Raw genomic sequence first — 21,622 nt, forward strand, 5'->3', positions numbered from 1 at the left:
ATACTGTGAGGTGGGTTTTTACCGTAGCACTATGAAATGGGCATTATTACCCTGATTTTACAGTTGGAGAAATAGGCTCAGAGAGGTTTAAAAACCTCTCTGAAGTGAAAACAACTAGTAAATGGTAGAAAAGGGAGTCAAACTCAGATCTAACTCTAAAGTGACTGAGCCTTGATTTTCTCATAAGGAACCACCTCTCTTCAATTTTCAGCCTGTGTTGTACCTACTGGCTAGAGGTCTGACCAATGGAGGGATCCTCTACCCTTTCTGTAGAGATGGTTTGCAGCAGTCAGCTTAGAGTCAACCCAGGACTTTGCTGGAACAATCAGAATTGCTAAATTGGTAGAATGTAAGCCTGGCACTCTTGGTGGCCATCTTTGCCACTGTCCAGAGGGAACCCACTTGAGAATGACAATGAAGTCAACCCAGAGGGAAACAAAACCAAGAGATTTCATGGGGGGAGAAGGGGAAGTTCTGAGGTCATCGTTTGAGGCCCTGGATCCAACTGTGCCTGAGGTCACTTACCCTGAACATTCCAGTTATGTGAGCCAATAGGTTTCCTTTTTTGTTTAGTCTCAGTTGCATTTGTGTGACTTGCAACAGAAAGGGTACTGAATATTACATGCATTAGATGCTCATAGTTATGTACCAATGTGAGACCAGAAATTTCTAAAAATGAGAATCATTATTATTAAATTGGTGTTTATATCCTCCCATTAGGTAGAGAGGAGTTCTGATTATTCAGGCCCCCCTTCCTCGTTTCTTGATGATTCCATTCCTGTGTGTCTCCTCTTCCTTTTACATTTGCTCTTCCTCTCCTTGGTTTCCTTTTGGCCTTCCTTATTCACATCCACTACTGTAGAGAGAAAAAAAAGCATGAAACGTACATTCAGCTTTTCTGATTTATAAGGCTCTTTGAAATAGTTCAGATAAAGAGTAAGTTAAAAATAATGACTTAAAAGCAATTAAAAAATCATATGGAGGTTTTAGTCAGCCATAGCTTCATTGCCACGTATTAAGCTTTATGGAAGTACTTGATGTCATTTCTTCCACGACAAAAATACAGCATTTTCTGGTTTAGTCCCACTTAATCATTAATGATGGGCTGTAAAATATTCTTTCTAGTTCAAAAGTGGCATCAAATAAGTAACTGAGATGAAATTAGAAATAATTTTGGAAATGTGGTCATTTAGCAAGCTGGCATTTACTGAACATCTACTGTGTATTGGACTAGGCTCTGGAAAAAGCAAAGACGAATAAAACATAATGTTCAAAATCTAGCTGGATCGGCAAGCCTAGGAACCACTGACCATAATGTAGTGTGATGGGCAGGAGGATAGTGAAAACATTGTACAACTGGTCCTGAATAGGAAGGGACCAGGCAGGATGGATGCCAGACCATGGGGGAAGGGGCTTCTGGAGCACCCCCTCCACTGTGTCAGGCAGTAACTCCTTAGTGCTGGATCATGTAGGCGGGTCCTGGGGCTGGTGAAATACTGGAGCCCTTGGGGCCTTAGGAACAGCAGCTATTTGCCAAATGGCATGGCAGTATTTCAGTATTTTAACAACTGGAATGGCCTGAGTAAAAGCCTGGGAGGCATTCTGTAATCAAGGCCTCTTAAAGTAGAGGGGAGGGAGGAACAGCGATCCTCCTGAGGTAGAGAGAGGCGGTGAGGGTAGCTTTACGGAGGAGGTGACTTTTGAGCTGGGCTCTAATGAAATTCATTCAGGGAGAGAGAACAGCCCAAGGTAAGGCATGCCTGACATCTTTAATCAGCAGAGTCAAATTTGGGAGTGATCAGGAGGAGAGGAGGTAAGAGGTGAGATTGGGGCAGTGAGTTGGCCCAGGTTGAGAAGGACCTGCCAAAGAGTTTGAAAAGTAGATAGTAGAGAGCCAAGAATGGTTTTTAAGAAATTAAAAACATGATAGTTCAATGGTGAGGACTTTTGGTTTATGTGCAAGGGGTCTTGCTTTTCTGATGGAAAGAGAAAACTCACTTTAAAATCAGATAGATATACGATCCATATGCTCTACAAGGACCCCTCTTTTATAGATTGATCTGATTAATCTGGGAAAGCTAGAAGTACAGGGATTTATGCCACAAAAGCCTTGGACTGATGTTCACCCTGAGACAATGAGCTATGAAGTGAGTGTTTTTCTGCATGTGTCATCTTCTGAACTCCCGAGGCTTTCTGGGTTACTTCAAAGCTGCCCATTTAGCTTCTTATGGGCAGGGACCTCATCATATTCATCTTTGTTTTCCCTAATGTCCAGCTCAGTACCTAGGACATAGGAGGTACTCAGTAAATATTTGTTGAATTAGTGTAACATTAAATAAGTCATTCGGTTCTAAGCAACCATTGCTTACACTTGTTTTAAATATGGTTTTATATTATTGCAAAGTGTCTGCCCTTTTTAGGTCCTGTATTTTCATTCTGGCATGATCTACTTGCAGTGGCATTCAGCTAGAGTCTATGCCTGCTCAACAGGAAATTTCTGGCAACAACAAATTATATATCCTGGCTAGATTGCTGACTAAGTGTGGCAGAACACTCACTCTTTAACTTGACTTTCCCTACCTGTATGAGGGAGAATATGTTTTTGCTTATTTATTCTGAAACGGAAAACGTAAAAGTAATGCATGCTTGTTGTGGAAAAAAAAATAAAGCAAGAAATATAGAATAATACAGAGTAGGAGGGAAAATCTTTCAGAGGTATATAATCTTCTAGGCTTTTTCTATTATATATTAAAATATGTTGTGCTCACAATATCATCCATACGTCATGGATAATTTTCCATGTAAATATAGGTACTAATCTTTTTTCATAGCAGCATGGTGTTCCGTGATAGGGATATACTGAAATGTAGGCAAGAGGATGATGACATTAACATGAATGAAATGTTGCATTCCTTAAACTCAAAAAAAATTTAAGCATTTTTGGTTTCAATTATTGAAAACAAACAACTTTGATCTAAGCTAGAGAAGTAGCAATCAATAGTTTCACTTCAGGAACAGCTGGCAGTCTGTTAGTATTTGTAGCCCTGCTCTGCTTCATCGTTAACCTTGTCTAACCCCTTCTATCTAGAAACCCCAAAGAGCATAGTAAACATTACACAAATACTCCATAAAAGTTGTTCTTTACTGATCTGGACTGAAATGGATCTTTAAATATAGTTGTTGTTTTTTAACGTCTTTTAATAGGGCTCGCCTTAATTGGTCCTCTCTCTTGATCCTGATTTTAAAAGGGGAAGATGGCTCAGAAAACTGCTCCAGGTCACCAAATAAATCCAAGCTCAGAACAATAGGATTCCTTTAGACCCATCCCCCATGCTGTCCCCCAAATCACACTCCCCCGTCACATGACTTCTGCGAGATGGAGATTCTGCAGCTGTGCGGAAGAGGACTGAGGTCTCTCTGCTCTTGTGTTTCTGGACCTGGCTTTTGCTTTTGTGTTTTGTTTGCATTCTCTTTTTTCTTGCCTTTCTTCTTCTTTGGTGTCTCAGTTTTTATAGAGTCCTGGCTGGCTACCCTAGGGATGAATCTGCCTGCCTGTGCATACATGAATCCGCAGTGTCATTAGGATAGTTACCTCTAATCATTCTTCCTCGTTGCTATTAGAAGAACTCTGTCTGAGCACTAAGAAAACTTCAATATGTGGGCTCTTGTCTTTCCCATGAAAGCTTTTGTCCCATAGTAATGAGGCACAGCTCTCATTTACTTCTAAAACATGATTAACTCCTTGGGAAGGAGATGAAAAAAATAGAGAGTTGTTATTTAAGATGGGTACCCTGGGGGAACAAAGGAGAGGCTTTTCACATTGTTGTACCTCCTAATTGGGCCAAGCCAAGGTTGCTGGGTGCCATTCCAGAAGGCAGTTCCCTGCCTGGTGGGGGACAGGAGCAGAGGGGTGACAGATTGAAGCTGACATTGGAAAGGCGTGGGACCAGAAAGAGCTTAGGACTTTTTAAGGCCAGATCTTCTGGACTTGCCTCCTATACCACCTCCAAAGGGCCCCGGGTGAGAGAAGGGAGCTTAGACCCCCACACTCTGCTCTGTAGTCCCTGACATCAAGAGTTACCTCACTCAGAATCTCTGGGAAGGGGCTGGTTTGCTTTATTCCTCGCAACTCTATATTGCTTGAATTGTTTATAGTGAACATGTGTTATTTATATAATCAGAGAAACAAAAAGCTATATTCAGATTGTGGGCAGGGGAAAAGAGAGTTGTTTGGTGTAACTCACAAATAATTCCATAGTGCAGTCAACATTAAAGATAAAAAGTGTTTGTGGGATTAGGATACTTTAAAAGGCACCTAAAAATTCTAAGCAGAGCTGATCCTTAGCATGATGACAAACAACAAAGACTAACGCCCACACCTCCTTCCTTTAGAGGCTCAGTGCCAGGACTTGCTGGATCCTACAAAGGGCCCTGTCCACATTTCCCAGCCCAGAGGACATCTGTATTGGACAGTTTTCTACCCCTTTGATGGTCAATATTCATCTGTATTCTCAGCTTCAGTGTCCTGCATTTTAGGCAAGATTATCTACTGACTTAGCCTGGAGAAGTTTCTCTGCCTGATGGAACATGTATGTGTTATACAGGGAGACCACATGAAGACACAGATTTTGTCCGAATATATGATCCTAATGAGAATTTCAGACTAAACTGACAGCTCCCGGTTATGCCCTAACAACACCAGAGAGAGTTACTATATGAAGTTCCAGCTTCCTTCCATCTTAATGAGCTTGTTGCAAAGACTAGTTCAAACTAGATTGAGTTGAAGCCCTAAGGGAAAGGATAGGGAAGGTACTCTGTTGTCTCTCTGTTACACCCTTCAAGTCATCTGAAATCCTGTCTTGTGTTTCCTTCTTGTCCTTTGCCCTTTTTTTCACCAGAGGAAGGCTTTAGGGAAATAGTAAGAATGCTGTGGTAACAGAGGGAATTAATTTGACCATGCTCTGAAGAAAGAGTGTGTTGATTCCCACTAGCAATAGTTTCTCCACCCATCAGAGCAGGACCAGGGATGTGGACCATTACACAAACCAGTCCCACTTGACCAGCTGTTTTTGGAGATGTCAAGCCCAGAGTTCAGGCTCTTTACATAGAAACATGTTGCCTTCCTCGAATCAATTCCTGTGAGACTAAAGAAAATCCCGTGTGGCCCAAGCATGATGTAACAGGGATGTGCTTCAGAATTCAAGACACACCCTCTGAGTTCCTGGCATCTTTTTTACCATAATAATCACACAGCCGCAGCCTTCCTTCTGTGATCCTTGCGAGCCAGGGTTGCCTTGGCTGTATTTCCTAGTGGTCCTAGACAGGAGGGTCCAGCTCTGCCTCCTATGGGTCTGTGGACAGTGCTGGGAAGTCAGGCCTGTCTCACTGGATGCTCAGAGAACTTAGTTTTTACATCTGGACAGAGATCCTGTGCATCATGCTTTTGTGGTCTACCTGATTTATGGTAGAGAAAGGGAATAGGTTTTTGTCAGTTGAAATTGCCTGTAACAGTATTTAGTTGCTTTAGTTGGAGCCAGATTGAAATTTCCAAATTTCTAAATTCAGACAGTGCAACCAGCACATACTTGTTCAAAGTTACTTAAAAGTTAAAATCAATAATACTTACACTAACTTTTGATTTTTAAAAAAACATGAAAAATAAATGTGGTATTTGATGGCCATGAACTTACTAGTAATTCACCCATTTCTTCTTTCTTGAGCAGCACCCCATGGTAATACTAACAAATGGTAACACTAACAATTTCAGTAATGGTTAGAAATCTCATTTTAAACCTAAATTTACAGTGCTGTGGACTGTGTATAAAACTATACATTAGCCTTACACACACAGACACTCTCACATGGGCAGCAAGCAAAAGCAAATAGATCATGGGACTAACTCTCTAGCCTTCAAGACAGAGAAAATCACTATCTTCCCTGTATTTTTTACCTGCTCCCTTACCACAGTGGAAAGAAATTTATGTTTCTTAGGTTCTTATGATGTGCCATATTTTTCATTAATTTCATTCATCTCATTAATTTTCACAATAAGCCTATGAAGCTGGTATTATCGTGCTCAGTTTAGAGATGAGGAAAGTGAGGCATAGAGAGGTTAGAGTGCCCAAAATCATACAGCCAAGATTTGAAGCCATAACTAACTAAATTCAAAGCATCTTACATTTTGTAATAATGATGATCATACTTGGCCCCAAGCCACCTTTTTTCAGTCCGCTGGAAGAATGATTTGAGTTTAGTTAAAAATTATATTGAGCACCATCGAGAGGAGCTTTTTGGTGTATAGTACTTTTATGTATGGTAGGTGCGTGTGTGTGTGTGTGTGTGTGTGTGTGTAACTGACCCTCGAAGCTGGTATTATGATAATACCACCAAATCACTACCTGATTGGAGATAGAAGAACTGAAGCTCACAAAGAGTGCCTCCTCTTTAATGTGGAGGTTTGACCACTCATATTTATCTCCACCCTTTCTCATGATCTATCTGAAATTATTTCAGTTTAATAATAATAAAAAATGGTAACCCAAAAGGGAAAAGAGATTAGATCTCTTTGAGACATGAACAGGTTTCAACAAGATATTGGAAGACAGGAAGAGATAGAAGATTGATAAGATATAACAGAGGAAACTGCAAACCAAGGCATTTTCAGTGTAGCGTAACAGTAGAACACTTACAAGATTTCCTGAGACTTGGAAGCACCAGGTATCAAAGAAGGCAGAGAAGATGAAAACAGGAGAGTGGTTGAAAATTTTACATGAAATATAAGAAATAGTTGGACCACCTTTCTCACCCTGGACAGCCAGGTGACCAGTCTCCAACCCAGGTTGAAGGCCAAAATTTATCTTTGGAGAAAATAAATTAGAGAAGTTTCAGACTTGGGACTTCAAACAAAGCAGAGGACAAGGGGAGGCATTGGCTAAAACAAGGGATTACACCTGCCAAATGGTGAATCTGAAGCCCCTTTCTCTGCCCTGCTTCTAGAATGTAGGAACTGGACAAGAGATTGAACAACTCTTTTCTGTAAATACCAGTCCACCTCTGAGAAGGTATCTCCATGTATTGAAATTCATCAGTGTCCAGTGAATCCCACCAATTTACAAATGTTGTCCATGTACACAGTATTTCTAATTATATTTTTAGAATAAATTATATTTTCTATTATATAATTTAAACATGACTGAACAACCAAGGATCACCAGACTTTAGAACGTGCCTCCCACATCAAAGAGAAAACAAAACAAACAAGAACCATGAGGAGTTAGAGATAATGCAAGATTTAGGGGGAAAAGACCCTTAAACTATAATTAATATCCTCAGAGAGTTAAAGATGATATGAAAACAAGAATAGGTTGTATTGAATTAGAAATAGTCATAAGACAAGAAAGAGCTCCTGAAAATCAAAAATATGGTAGCTGACATAAGTTCAATTAAAGGGGTGGACGATAATACCAAGTGATAGTATTTGAATTATGTGTAAGTGTTAAGTTGATTAAAAACAAAACAAAATAATCAATTTTCTAGAACTGTGAAAATATTTAAAAACAGAAAAAGAATTGCAGGGTTGAATAGGGGAAGATAATAAAGATGGGTATTGAATCAGAATGTTAAAAATTTGTCTTGGGAGACAGAACATATAGAATGGCGGAGTAAGGCACTCAAACAACCTGCAGCTCCTCAAAATCAACAAGAACATTGACTAAAACTATCAAAATCAACTTTTTCAGAACTCTGGAAATTAATTAAAGGCTTGGAAAGTCTGGCGAATTTTAATTCAAGAAAACCAGGTGAATCTCAGTAAGAACAGCAAGATTTATGGCATTAAACTTTGACTAATTCCATCGTCCTTTCCCCAGATCTGCAGTAAGCTTGAAAGCCAACCATCTCGCAATTACATTAGCTTTGTACTGTAACTTGGAAAGGTTCGGAGCTCCCCCAAAGCCCTGTCCAAGAGAACTGTCACTATTTGACCTGACTCAGAACTTGGTTTGTGTGAATAGCCCTACCTACAGGATGTTCGTTGAAAATAATCGGTAGCAATTGTTTACCTTCATGGCTGCCTAAGGTCCTATTACCAGGTAGAGCTAACATGAGGCTGACCAAAAAAGTTTTAAAGGAAAAATTGGGGGATAAGATGTCCACAAGGAGCTTTGTAAAGGTCCTACATATACCAGGGACTCTAGAAGGCTACACACATGTCCAGAGCTTTGCTCATGCCCAAGAAAGACCTGAGAAGACCTTAAGCTGTCACTTCTGGCTGACCTTGAGGCTCTGTAAACAGGAAGTGAACGTTAAGACAAAGTTTTAAATTGCCTGAATGCATGCCCCAACACACACACACAGACCATTGGCAAAAGCTGGGAGACTTACTGATTCAAGGCATTTAGGGAAATCTGTTTATTCAAATACGGTTCAATCATTAATCACTAAGTGACCTCATGTGTAAGGCATCTTCAATAAAATTATAGGCTGACTCCTGATCAGAAACTGTGGAAGCCAGAAGGCAATGGAAAGATGTAATCCAGTTGCTGAAAGGAAGACTGTCAACCAAGAATTGTATATCCAACAAAACTATCCTTCAAAAATGAAGAAGAAATTAAGACACTCTCAGAAATACAAAATCTGAGAATTTGTCACTAGTACACCTACCCTACAAGAAATACTAAAAGGAGTTCTTCAAGCTGAAATGAAAAGACTCTGAGGGTAACTTGAATCCACCTGAAAAAGTAAAGAGCACTGGTAAAGGTAAATATATAGGTAAATATAGAAGCATGAATGTGAGTTTTTTTTGTAATTCTTTTTTTCTCTAATATGATATGAAAGACAACTGCATAAAGCAATAAATATAAAACTATGTTGGTGGACTTCTAATGTATAAAGATTTAATTTGCATAACAATGGTAGTACAAAGGAGGAGAAGAGAATGGACCTACATTGGAGCAAAGTTTTTTTTTTGTAAACAATTTAAATTAAGGTAGTATCAGACTGAACTAGATTATTTTAAGTTAAAATGTTAATAGCAATCCCCAGGGCAACCTATAAGAAAATGGGTAGTAAAAGAAACAAAAGAATTAAAATGGTAAACTAGAAAAATATCTAACACAGAGAAGTCAGTAATAGAAAAATAGAGGAACATAAACCACAAGATAACACAGAAAAACACATAGCAAAATGGCAGACATATATCCTATATTATCAATAATCACATTAAAAGTAAATGGACTCAGGACTTCCCTGGTGGTACAGTGGTTAAGAATCCATCTGCCAATGTAGGGGACGCAGGTTCGATCCCTGGTCTGGGAAGATCCCACATGCCGCAGAGCAACTAAGCGCGCGCGCCACAACTACTGAAGCCTGCGAGCCTTAGTGCCCGCGTGCCACAACTACTGAGCCCGCGTGCTGCAAATACTGAAGCCTGGGTGCCTAGAGCCTGTGCTCTGCAACAAGAGAAGCCACCGCGATGAGAAGCCCACACACCGCAACGAAGAGTAGCCCCCGCTCGCCGCAACTAGAGAAAGCCCACGTGCAGCAATGAAGACCCAATGCAGCCAAAAATTTTAAAAATTGAAAAAAAAAAAAGTAAATGGACTCAATACTTCAATCAAACCCCACCCCCATGATCCAACTGTATAAAGTCAAAGACATAAATCAATTGAAAGTAAAAGAATGGAAATTATATACCATGCAAACTGTGATATTGTGATTTATAAGAAGTATATATATTTGGTCATTCAGATGACCAAAATATATTTCTCATATATATTTAGTCTTCATCCATAGTTCCTGACTCACATGTTCCAAAACCCTTGGAATTTTCTGAGCAATAAGAACAACGGGAGCATCTTTTGTTACAATATTTAGTCTCTTGTCCTTAGTTTCTGAAAATGCTTCAGAGCCATAATAGTGAAATGGTTGTCTTGTTATTTATAATAAGCCCTTTCCACCACAACTGGGTTTATGTTAATGAAGATGACTTTTGTGAAGCACCTAAGGATAGGCGCTGGTTTCCAGGAGAACCAACCATGAAAAGAGGCTCAGAACTTTCAGTCCCACCCTCTGATTTCTGGGGAGGGCAGAGGGGCTAGAAGTTGAATCAATCAGCAATGGACAATGAGTTAATCAATTATGCCTATGTAATTAAGCGTTCATAAAAACCCAAAAAGAGAGGGGTTCAGAGAGCTTCCACATTGGGGAACAAGAACACTTCCACATACCACCATGCTGGGCCCCAAGCTCCACTAGGACAGAAGCTATTTTGTTTGGGACCTCACCCTATATGTCTCTTCATCTGGTTGTTGATTTGTATCCTCTAATATCCTTTATAATAAATTGGTAGTCCAGTGAGTAAGTGGACTTTCCTGAGTTTTGTGAGCCATTCTAGAAAATTAATTGAACACAAGGAGAGGGTCATGGGAACCTCCAGTTAGTATCCATTCAGTCAGAAGCACAGGTATAAACCTGGGCTTGCAACTGGCATCTGAAGTGGAGGGCCATCTGAAGTCTTGTGGGACTGAGCCCTTTACCCGTGGAATATGATTCTATCTCTGGGTAGATAATGTCAGAAGCAGGGTTCAGTTCTCAGACACCCTGCTGGTGTCTGAGAATTGCTTGTTGGTGTGGGAAGGTCTCCACAAGCATACACCTTGGAATTGGGTCTAGGAACCATTTTACAAATAGTAACCAAAAAAGGGCTAGAGTGGCTATACTAATATCAGACAAAATAGACTTTAAGACAAAAATTATTACTGGAAACAAAAAAGGACATTTTATACTGATAAAAGGGCGAATCCATTGGGAAGACGTAACAATGTTAACCATATATGCACCTGAGCCCCAGAATATATGAAGCAAAAACTGACAGAATTGAAGGGAGAAATCGACAATTCAACGACAATAGTTGGAGACTTCAATATCCACTTTCAATAATGGATAGAACAACTATGCAGAAGATCAACAAGGAAATAGAAGACCTGAACAATACTATAAACCAGCTAGACCTAATAGGCATCTATAGAACACTCTACCAAACAATAGCAGATATACATTCTTCTCAAGTGTTTGTGGAACATTCTCATGGATAAACCATATATTAGGCCACCAAACAAGCCTCAGTTAATTTAAAAGGACAAAACCATGCACGCTAATCACACTGAAATAGAATTAATAGTCAATAACAAAGGGAAATTTGGGGAATTCTCAAATGTGTACAAATTAAACATATAGTCACACGGTCACTCCTAAATAAGCAACAAGTCAAAGAATAAATAACAAGGGAAATTAGAAAATACTTTGAGAAAATGAAAACAAAAATACAACATACCAAAACTTACTAGATGCAACTAAAGTGGTGTTTGGAGGGAAATATATAACTTAAATACCTATCTTAAGAATTTTATTGTATGTAAATTCACCTCAATAAAGCTGATATTTAATATAGAAAGAACTAATGATCCATATTCTTTGACTATATAAATTTGCATACTACCATATAGGTGTAGTCACTAAATTCTCTCTGATTTTAGTATAATTGGGGAAAAATCACTAACTCTTTCAAACTACATATAAAGTTCACTGGAAAAAAAAAACCTAACATGGTTTTTAAAATATATGAACAAATATTAAGCTTATAGTTAATTATATGAATGCTAAAGTATCTACGGGAAAGTGCACTGATGTTTGCAATTTACTGTAAAATGCAACAGCAACAAACAAATAAGATGGGTTGGAGGATGAATAGATAAGTGATAAAAACAAGTATAATAAAATGTTAGTGGTAGAATCTACTTGATAGGTTTATGGGTATTCACTATAAAATTCTTTTAATTTTGCTGCATGTTTGAAATTTTTCATAATAAATCATGGGAAAATTATAAACTCAAAATACCACTCTGACCCTGAACTATTGCCATCCCATAATTTATAAGTTAATAGCCTATTGATCTGAATAAATTAATGTTTTCTTTAAGGAACAAGCTCTTTTAGTTTATAAACTTTGGGAACCTAATGTATTATATAAACATTTTTAAACAATCTCTTCACCCGGAGAGATGTTATGAAAGAGCATAATGATACTCGGGGGGGGAATAAGATCTTGTAGCCTCAGGGCCAAACTTTCTAGGAGAATCTTCCCAGGGTCTAGAATTATATTTCATAAGGGATTCAAATCAACTTCAGATTTCTGCCCCCAGTTTCTGTAGGAAAGTTGTGAAATAGGCCACACGTAGGTAAATTAATAAGTTCGTGCCTGCTCAAACACAGTTCATTTTTCCACCCTATCATTTTCCAGCACTGTATTACTTCTACAGATTTTGCTCCCCTATTTTGAGAAAGCAGTTTAGACACCGTTAAACTCATTCTCTACTCTCCCCTAATAATCTTGCAAAGCTGTTGGTACTGAGGCTTCAGTGTTCCATGGAGAGTGATTTTCCAAGTGATGGAGCCGATTCTAATCAGTATACAATCCAGATATGGACTGGGACCTGGATCTCTGCCACCTTTCCCTCCAGCTCTCTTAACACAATGACTAGGGAATTCCTTTGAGGATCACTGAGTACACTTCAAGCGCCCCTGATCCTGTGGCCTCCTTCCAGCCACAGAGATCTTCCTGTCTGGAGCATTTCCGGCCTTTCTGTCCCTTGGCTTGGAGAGTTCAGCTCAACCTGGAGAAGGGACAGAAGACTTGAGGTTATCAAAAGCCTGTTGAATTATCTGATGCAAGACTGGCTGGCTTGTTTGCCTCCCTGGCTCTCTTCCTGGGCTTCAAAGCAGCTGAGAAAACAACCTTTTTCTAAGTCTTGGACAAGGAGGAAAATCCCTGGCATGAAGGATTTCTGTCGCAGACATTTGGCACAGCTAGAGGAAAGGTTTGGTTAGCTTAGCAATGGGTTTTATTAGCCCAGGCATCCAGTTGAAATGAGATAATAGGGTCCCTGTTGAAGGACATTTTAGAGTCAGTGGGTTTGCTCCCTTTGCTTCTCAGCAGGACCCTTGCATACAGATGAAAGTATTAGACATGTTCAACAAGGGCATCGCTGGTGAGTTCATCAACTGCCACATAATCTTGCTGATCATGGGGGAGACTGAGATAGGGTTAAAAAATTAGCAAGCTGGGAAACTGTGGATGGATGCAAAGTCCTATTTCTGAGCTATCCAACTCAACTGCTTCTCACTCCAGTTTTCTTGGCTGAACACATTACATTGTCTTTGGGCCCTGAGTTTTGTAAATAGAAAGAAAGGGACAGAAAGAACACCAGGCCTACCACCTGCCCCTACAGGAAGAAACTCTGCTTACACTTTCCTTCTGCCAGCTCATTTTACTCTGCCCTTTGCCCCCAACCAATATGAGATTTGGGGTAATGGGTGGGAAGGGGAAGGAAATAAAAGAGAGGAAGGATTCATTAACAGTGTTAAAGGAAGCCTGCCTGGCACAGGATATGGAGAAGAGAAAGTGGAAGAACCAGTGCCAGCTTACCCTCAGCGCACGGCTGCCTATTCATGTCTGCTTCCCTGGGCCACAAAGGCAAAATTCACTTTTTCCTCAAGTCAGGGCTCTTTTGCAGAAACTCATATACCCTGCCAGGACCAGAACTCTATAAAAACAGCCTCCAGGATAGCCTGTAGCCAAGGTTCCTGACATCTTTGTGCTGTCTTCTCCACACTGGCCTTCCTGACCACCCGTGGAGGTGAAGGGCTAGGCTGGGTTGCTCCAGAGGAGGGTCTCACCTATACTTTAAAAGGACACAGGCACTATCCCTAGAAGGTGTCACCATCCTGGAGGAGGCCTGAGGTTCCTAAGCCCAGCACTTTCTTTTCTATGGCTCCTTTTCCACTTTCTGAGCCTCTTGGAAGTGGGATCACGCCAGGAAAAACATGTGATGCTATAGCAAGCTGAAACCAAAGACTTGACTTTGGTCCTGCCCAAGCTGAGAATCTTGGCAGTGATTGACTGGGCAGCCTGCTGTTTTCTATGGCATCTTCTAAGTCCCCCAAATTGGGAATGGGGTGCCAGTTAAGTCCTCAAAATGGGTATGAGTCAGAGCTTCTGAGGGTCACCATTTTTTTTTTTTGTACTTCATAATTGAGCTTCTGTTATGCATACAGCACCATACTGGAGGTTGGTAGCACCAGGAGAAGCAGCAATGATGATGATGGTCTCTGCCTTCAAATACACGGTAGTAAATTCAAGTAACATTAACTATAAAATGGTGGAGAGAACAGTAAGCACTATTAAGGAGGTACAGATAGTGTGGTGGGTTCAAGAGCCATTACCCCAGGCTGGAGAAATTGGCATACGCTTTCTGGAAGAGGTAGCATTTTTATGGGGTTCAAAGAGTAGGTAGGATTTGGACATTCAGACATGAAGGGCAGAGGAAGCTTGTGAGCAGCTGAATCAACCTGCATGGATGCCCTGTCCGGTTCCCTTCTTTGTCTTGAATCGTGCCATATCCATGCTGCAGAAGAAATGCCCTTATTTGGTGTTATGTATTCTGCCTCTTTGATGTCTTATCCCATGGAAGTGGATTGATCTGTGCTTGACAAATCGGGGGCTACCATCGTGCTGGTTAAAAGTACAGACTATAGAACTAGTTGGCTTGTGCTGGAATCCTGTCTTCGGCACTTATGAGCTGCCTACCTCAAAGGGTTGTTCTGAGGAATAACGTCTGTTGGTTGTTATTTCCATCATCATCATTACTGTGGGAACCTTGGAAGGCCCCCCCCACCCCCCCCCCAATCCTGTAGGACTTTCCACCATTTTAGATCAATTCCTCTTTTCTGAGAGTCTCATATTAAAATGCAAACACCAGAAAGGGTAACACTGGAAGGTTTAAACCAGCTATGCTTTAGAGCTGAAGAGAATCAGCTGACAACTTATTTGCTCAGAGCAAAATAGGTACCTGAGTGGAGGGATGCAAAAGAAGGGGAAGAGGGTCTGTAAGGGGAGGCCAGTGAGCTCCAAGAGCCAACTTCTCCCCCCTTGTTTTATTTAGAGTACCTAGGCCTCTGGATTTTCACTTGTACACTGGGAGAAACCTTCACACATACAGCATGGGGATAAAGTGAGGAACAGTGAAGAAAAGGCCCATCAGTCATTTTAGGAGCCCACACATGCAAAACACTGAACTGGGCCCTATGAAATGGAAGGGTATGGAATCAGAGGAAATGCCCCTGATCTGTGCAATCCCATCAAGAATTCAGAACACACATCTAGGAAATAAATTGAGGTAGAAACAGATGACAGTCTTTTTTGTTGTTGTTGTTCGTCTTGATGTTGGAAGTTTAATTAATGGTCTACGCTATGATTGTGTGTCTGTTTTCTTTTTCTTTTTTTTTAATTTTTGTATATTTTTTGTACAACTTTTAAAGTTTACTCTCCATTTACAGTTATTATAAAATATTGGCTATATTTCCCACCATATACTGGCTATATTTTTCTATTGTACAGTACATCCTTGAGCCTATCTTACACCCAATAGTTTAGACCTCCCCTCCCCCCACCCCTCTGAGCCCCCCGCCCCATGGTAACCACTAGTTTGTTCTCTATATCTGTGTGTCTCAGATGGCAGTCTTTTAAAAAGTGCAAATTCATACAGCGCAAACTGAATCCTCCTGACCCATAGTAGGTACTCAGTAAATGTTTGCTGATGGACGGACTGAATGAGTGCCCAAGAATGAAGGGCTCACAGTAGAAGGTCAAAGTGAAAAAAAGCCCAAAGGCCTAAAGGCTTCCTTGTATTATCTTCTGCCACCAGAATGTCAGCTCCATGAGAGCAAGGACCTCATCTGTCTTACCCCCTGCTATGTCCCCTGCACCTAGAACAGTGCCTAGCACAAGGGAAATTGCCCAGTAAATGTTTATGGGTTGAACAAGTACATGCGTAGATGGGTGGATGGTACAAATAATGGAAATTACTTCCAGACAGTAGTGGGAATTGGGACCCAACACCTAGTACATATTAGGTATACCTTAAATGTTCCTCGAATAATTTAAAAATATTGATGAACACGTTCCTTGCAAGGATAGGTGAAGAGAGGAGAAAGCGTATCCATTAGGGCGTAGCTACAGTCGAGCTTGTCTGATATGAAGGAAACATTCAAGAAAAAACAATCTTGCTATTTGCAGGAAGTGGGATTATGGCTCACAATACCACACACCTGTCTTGTGGAGTTCCAGGGTTTTCGGAGCCGCATGGGTCTATACTCATTCTTACCCAACTACGCATTTCCGTGAACCCTCAGAGGGTTCCAAAGCCAGCTACACACACTGCACACATGGCTGAGTATGATAAAAGTTTTTTCACTAAGGACCCGGGATTTTATTAAGCAGCCAGGCCCTCCCTGCAGGGCTTATGTACTGAAGAAGACAGAAGGACACCTGACAACAGCACAAGTCAGGCAGTGATTAGAACACCCCAGCTTTATAGGTTGACAGCATCTAAAACAGAACAGCCTAAGGTATCTGCTAGGGAGGGTTGTTTGCTTTATAAGAGGGTAATTTATTGTTTGAAAGGCACAAGGGCATGGGGTACTCATTCAAGTCTAAAAAAGGGAAGAGTCAATATGTATTCCCAAAGATAGGTGGCAAGCATCACTTTTTTTTCTGAAATCTCTTGGGCTAAAAAGCTAATTTACACTTCCCCTCTATACTATGTTACACTATAGAATCTCCAGGTCAGAAAACTCATATTAAAAGCAATATGCACCTTCACTCCAGGCCTCTTACCAGCATGTTTGCATTGAAGTGTTTGTGGTCATGGGTTGCTTTGGGCGTCTAACCACCTTGATGGTTCTCCCCCAGTTGTTCTCTTGTTTGTCATTTCCCTGTGGGAATTTGGGCTCCAATCCAAACAAATTGCACCCAGCATGGTTTGCTGAATGAGAAGAGCAGAACCTTGTTCTAGATACTTCCCTTGTTCTAGATACTATGTCTCCATTGATATAACCTGAGATCACACTAGATTTTTGCAAACCACATCTCACAGCCAACTGGTATTGAACTGTAGTAAACCAACACCTAATTCATTTTCTGAATGTTAAATCTCATCTTCCCCATTCTGTAACCAATAGTTGGTCCTCTATTCTTAAGGCCAAGGCCTTACATATATTTCAATAAAATTGTGTCCTAAAAGATTTGTAGGATTTGTCCCAACACTGTAACCAAATTGAGATTTGTTTTCATATAATGATTGTCTAATCTAATATAGTAACTCTTCTCCTAAATTTTTTTGTCTTCTGTTACCATATTCAGCATCCCATCAATTGGTTTAGTCACATGATGCACAAGTCCAAATGTCACGTTTTCAAGGAGGTCCTCTCTTACTACCCTATTTTAAATTGACCCCCTCTTTTGATCCAGTACACTTCCTATACTCTTTCTCTGCTATTTTTCCTCCATAGCACATATAATCATCTAATATGCCATATATTCCACTACTTATTCATTTTGTATATAATCTTTTGCCTCCTTTAGAATGTAAGCTCTATTAAGGTAGCAATTTTTGTCAGTTCTATTCCCTGCTGGATCCCAAATGTGTTGTATAGATTGAATATAACAGTTGAATACATCAGTATCCTCATTCAGGTCAGTAAAAATGTTTAATATGATAGGACTAAGGATAGAATCAAGTACATTCTACTAGAGGTTGTTACCCCTCACCAGATTGCTATTGATCTTTTGGTCACTTTCAAATCCACTTAATGGTGTTAGCATCCAGCCCAACTTGTTTTCACTTTATCTAGGAGGCTACTGAGAATTTGTTACATTTTTTGCTGAAAATCAGATAGTTCATGCTGGTGGTAGCCCTCTGATCTATCAATCTGGAAGTTCTTTGCCAAAAAAGGAAGTGGAATTCATCTGGCGTAACTGATCACTTCCTCTTTCTAACTGCATGCAATCATCATTTTGATAACCCATTTTAAACCCTGCTTGGGAGGGACAGGGCATTAATCAATGACCTGTCCAAACCCCTTGATTTCCTGGAAGGGAGGTACTTCCAGGTATGAGGTCCCTTCGTGTGAGGTCCTTCTGGCTGGGGCTCTGGTCATGTTCACAGAGTGGGCCTGAGCTCCCTGGGGGAGGAAGTTGTCAGATGATGGAGGTAGCGCCACTGAGCTGAAAGGCTTAGGCTCAGATGTCATTTAGTGGTTGCATTGGAATATCACATCCTTTTGTCTGAGTCTCAGATCCTGTGGTCTATAAAATAAATTTTCAAAAATTTAGTGTGATACTTTATTGAATACTGTTTATTTATACCTTTTTGGTTTCATGTCCAATTTTTTCATGCAGGCAGTAAAGATCTGAGGTTTGGGATATGTTTATTTCTATTGCTCTTTGAGCTAAAGGATTTATATTTCTGTTCTCCATTTCCTTTTTTCCCATTCTTCCTGACACACCTGTGGTTTAGGCTCTTGTCATCTCGTGCCTGAATTATTACAGTAGCTTCCTAACTAACTCCAGGATTCCCGTCTCTTTCTTCTCCATCTTCGATTCTTCAATCAGGCTAATTTCCTGAACCTGGCTATTCAAAATGTGGTCTATGGACCACAGCATCAGCATCTCCTAGGATCTTGCTAGAAAGACAGACTCTCAAGCCACACTCAAAACCTACTGAATCAGAATCTGCATGTCAACAGGACCTGCAGGTGATTCAAACCAACATTAAAGCTTGAGAAGCACTGTCCTCTCTTCCACCATGCGATTCCCCTACCAAGGGGCATCCATAAACTCACATTGAACCATCCCTAAACTATCTCTGTGAGAAATGTTCCACCTTAATTTTCAGGTGAGAGGTTTTTGATGTGAAGATGTAAATGCCCACTTATACCATCTACTCATTGGTTCTGAGAATGATGAGCAAATTTACCTAGGTAACTTTAGAGCAGTTATAAAAGTTGAGATTCACCTTGAGTTGAATCCTTCTGGTAAAAGCAAAGTATATTGGTTTTTGGTGAGTAAAAGTTAAGTGGTACTTGGGAAACATGTGGTGAGTTGGTTGGAAATGTTCAAACTAAGGTTCTTAGTTTGACACAAGCATTTTATATACTTAATTTAATCCTCAAAATAATCTCATTTAGGTGGGTGTTGTTATCCCCATTTTACCTATAAGGAAACTGAGACTCAAAAAGGTGAGGTTGTCCAGAGCCTCAGTACTGGGTAGAATTCAGGCTACACCATAGTAACAGACATCTGAAATACGGTGGTTCAGACAAGTGGCTCTGTACTGAGCTGGACAGGTGACCCCAGGTGGTAGGCTTTGCTGATTCATCAGGTCACCCAGCTTCCTTCTCCCATATTGCTTCATCATCCCCCAGGATGTGGCTGAAGCTGGTTCCTGCCCTTGGGAAGAGGGAAAGGGAAAGTGAAGAGCCCATAATTTTCCTATAATCCAGAAGTTCTACCTGTCACTTGTACTCACATTCTGTTAGTCAAAACTTAGCCACATAGCCACACCTAGTTGCAAAAGAGGCAGAAAAATGTTGAAACCTGGCGAGTTGTTAACTAACTGGAAAAGGGTGGCGACTGGGGGAGATCACAGGCGCTGCCACAGGCACTGAGCTGATTAATGGAAGAGCATAGATTCAAACTCCATGACTTCAACCTGTGGTCTTTCTACCATTCTTTTCAACCATTTCTCATAGTTGACAGTCAGTAAATGCTTGTTGAATTGAGATAGATTGAGATAGTACATGTAAGCCTTTTGGTTATTTGAAATTATTTCTTCCTTCTCCCCTGCCTCCCTGATTACCTAAGTGGCTCTGTGCCAACCTATCACTATTTTTTGATGATGTTAATTTGTAAAACGGAAAGTGAATATTCATCTTCCTTCAGGAGAAATGTTATAATAAAATAATCTGCCAGTTCTTAGAGGTTCTGTGGAATCATATGAAGTGTGATAATGGGTGTTAATGACAGTAATTTTTTTAACGACCAAATGACCATCCCCTTTAAAGTGGGTGTTCTTAGGAGAATGCCATTGCTCAAAATATTTTTGATATTTTATGTTGGCTGATATAGCAGTAAACTCTCACCGCAATAATACTTCGTGACAACATCATCAAAATCACAGAGTCATGCATACAGTCATAAGCATTTAACCAATGTGTATGTGGGTCTCCTGGGGGTCGGCTATTTAGACTGGGCCTGGCTGGCCAGCTCTGGGTCAAGTGTCTCTCATTCTCCTTATGAGATAACAGATTATCTTGAACATCTTTCTCTCTGGCAGCAGCAGAAGCGTAAAAGAACAAGTGGAGTTACGTGAGGCTTCTTGAGGCCTAGGCTAAGAATTGGCACAGTCTGTTATTCAAAGCAAGTCATGTGGCCAAACCCACAGTCCAGGGCCATGGGAAATACTCTACACCTCATGTAAGAGGGAATGTAGTCACATGGCTAAGGGTGTGAATACAGACTTGGTGAAGACTTGGGGCCAACAAAGCAACTTATCATGGCTCTGCCTTTACCAAGTCATTTTGAATATTTGCAGTGATGTTAAATCTTTATCTTTTAGGGGTAGATTTTATTTTATTTTTTTAGTAAAATAGCTAAATTTATGAATGAAATTAGGCAATCAGGCTAAATTTATCTTTGGGCAGAAAGGTGGCTATTTAGACATGCGATATCATAATGAAACTTATGTCTAGAACTGGTTCAAGAATATGGCATTCAGTAGTAGAACAGTTGGAATTGATGTACAGCCTTCCAAGATGATCAGTTGACTGAAGGAATAATACTCATTTGTTTCTGAAATAATTTCACAATAAATAAACCTCACAGTTTATAGTCACATGTTCCCACTTTGTTTCAAAGTGGGAATAGGAATGAATAGAGGCTCATCTCTATTTCCTTTGACTAATCCTGAGCAAATATGCTTTCTGTGCAGATTCTCATTGCCAAGTCCCCTCTGGCGACCTTCACCACATTTGTCTACACCATCGAGAAGGAAGGCCTGGTTCTTCAAGGTAAGATTCTCGGATTAAGCCATTTCTTTAGGCTGGTTATGCTCAGTGCTGCCCATTGTGGGTGATAATTACTGCTGTGCTCCTGATAGAAGCTCCTTTGGGACGGAATCAAAGGCCAAGAAGAATTGACCAGTGACGTTTATCCTGATAAGATAAGAGAGACTGGCAATTGTGGCAAGACTTTGACAGAGGTTACGGAGAACTATAGAATTTCCTAACAGACAACCCAAGAATGAGGGACAGATCGAGTAGGCTAGGAACTGCAACCACCCCAGTCCTCTTTGCAGATTCCATGGGGTGAGGGACCAGGAGGTAGGTCTCTGACACCAGCGTGGAGGGCCCAGCCCTGCCTCAGAGCCTTCTCACTTAGCGGGTGGAGGAACGTCATGGCTTCACGAGCGCTACTTCCTCGGCCTCCTTCTGGTTACTCCATTTCCTCCCACTGTGCTCAAGTCCCGACTGGGGACCAGGCCTTGCAGACCTGCACTTTGTGACACGGGCCTGAGTTCTGGCTCATGGTAGAGCCCCCCAAGGCCACAACCTAGAACTAATTCAACAAACAGGGGGAAAAGTGGATTGAGGGGCATCATTCCCAGATGCTGGGTCCTCGGGTGGTTAGGAAAGGCATCCAATGGCAGGTCTGCAGAAAACAATGAAC

At 40.7% G+C, this 21,622-nt stretch overlaps 1 protein-coding gene across 4 annotated transcripts in view; it reads left to right on the plus strand.

Annotated features, from left to right (window-relative positions):
* Positions 1-21,622, plus strand: part of RAD51B (RAD51 paralog B) — a 607,462-nt gene that overhangs the window by 576,296 nt on the left and 9,544 nt on the right. For all 4 annotated transcript variants that reach the window (XM_061182686.1, XM_061182688.1, XM_061182685.1 and 1 more), the window contains one exon: positions 20,886-20,964. In XM_061182686.1, the coding sequence (XP_061038669.1) occupies positions 20,886-20,964 (79 nt within the window). The remainder of the gene's footprint in view (positions 1-20,885; positions 20,965-21,622) is intronic.

Source organism: Eubalaena glacialis, chromosome 2 (assembly GCF_028564815.1).
Source record: "Eubalaena glacialis isolate mEubGla1 chromosome 2, mEubGla1.1.hap2.+ XY, whole genome shotgun sequence".
Classification (NCBI taxonomy): domain Eukaryota; kingdom Metazoa; phylum Chordata; class Mammalia; order Artiodactyla; family Balaenidae; genus Eubalaena; species Eubalaena glacialis.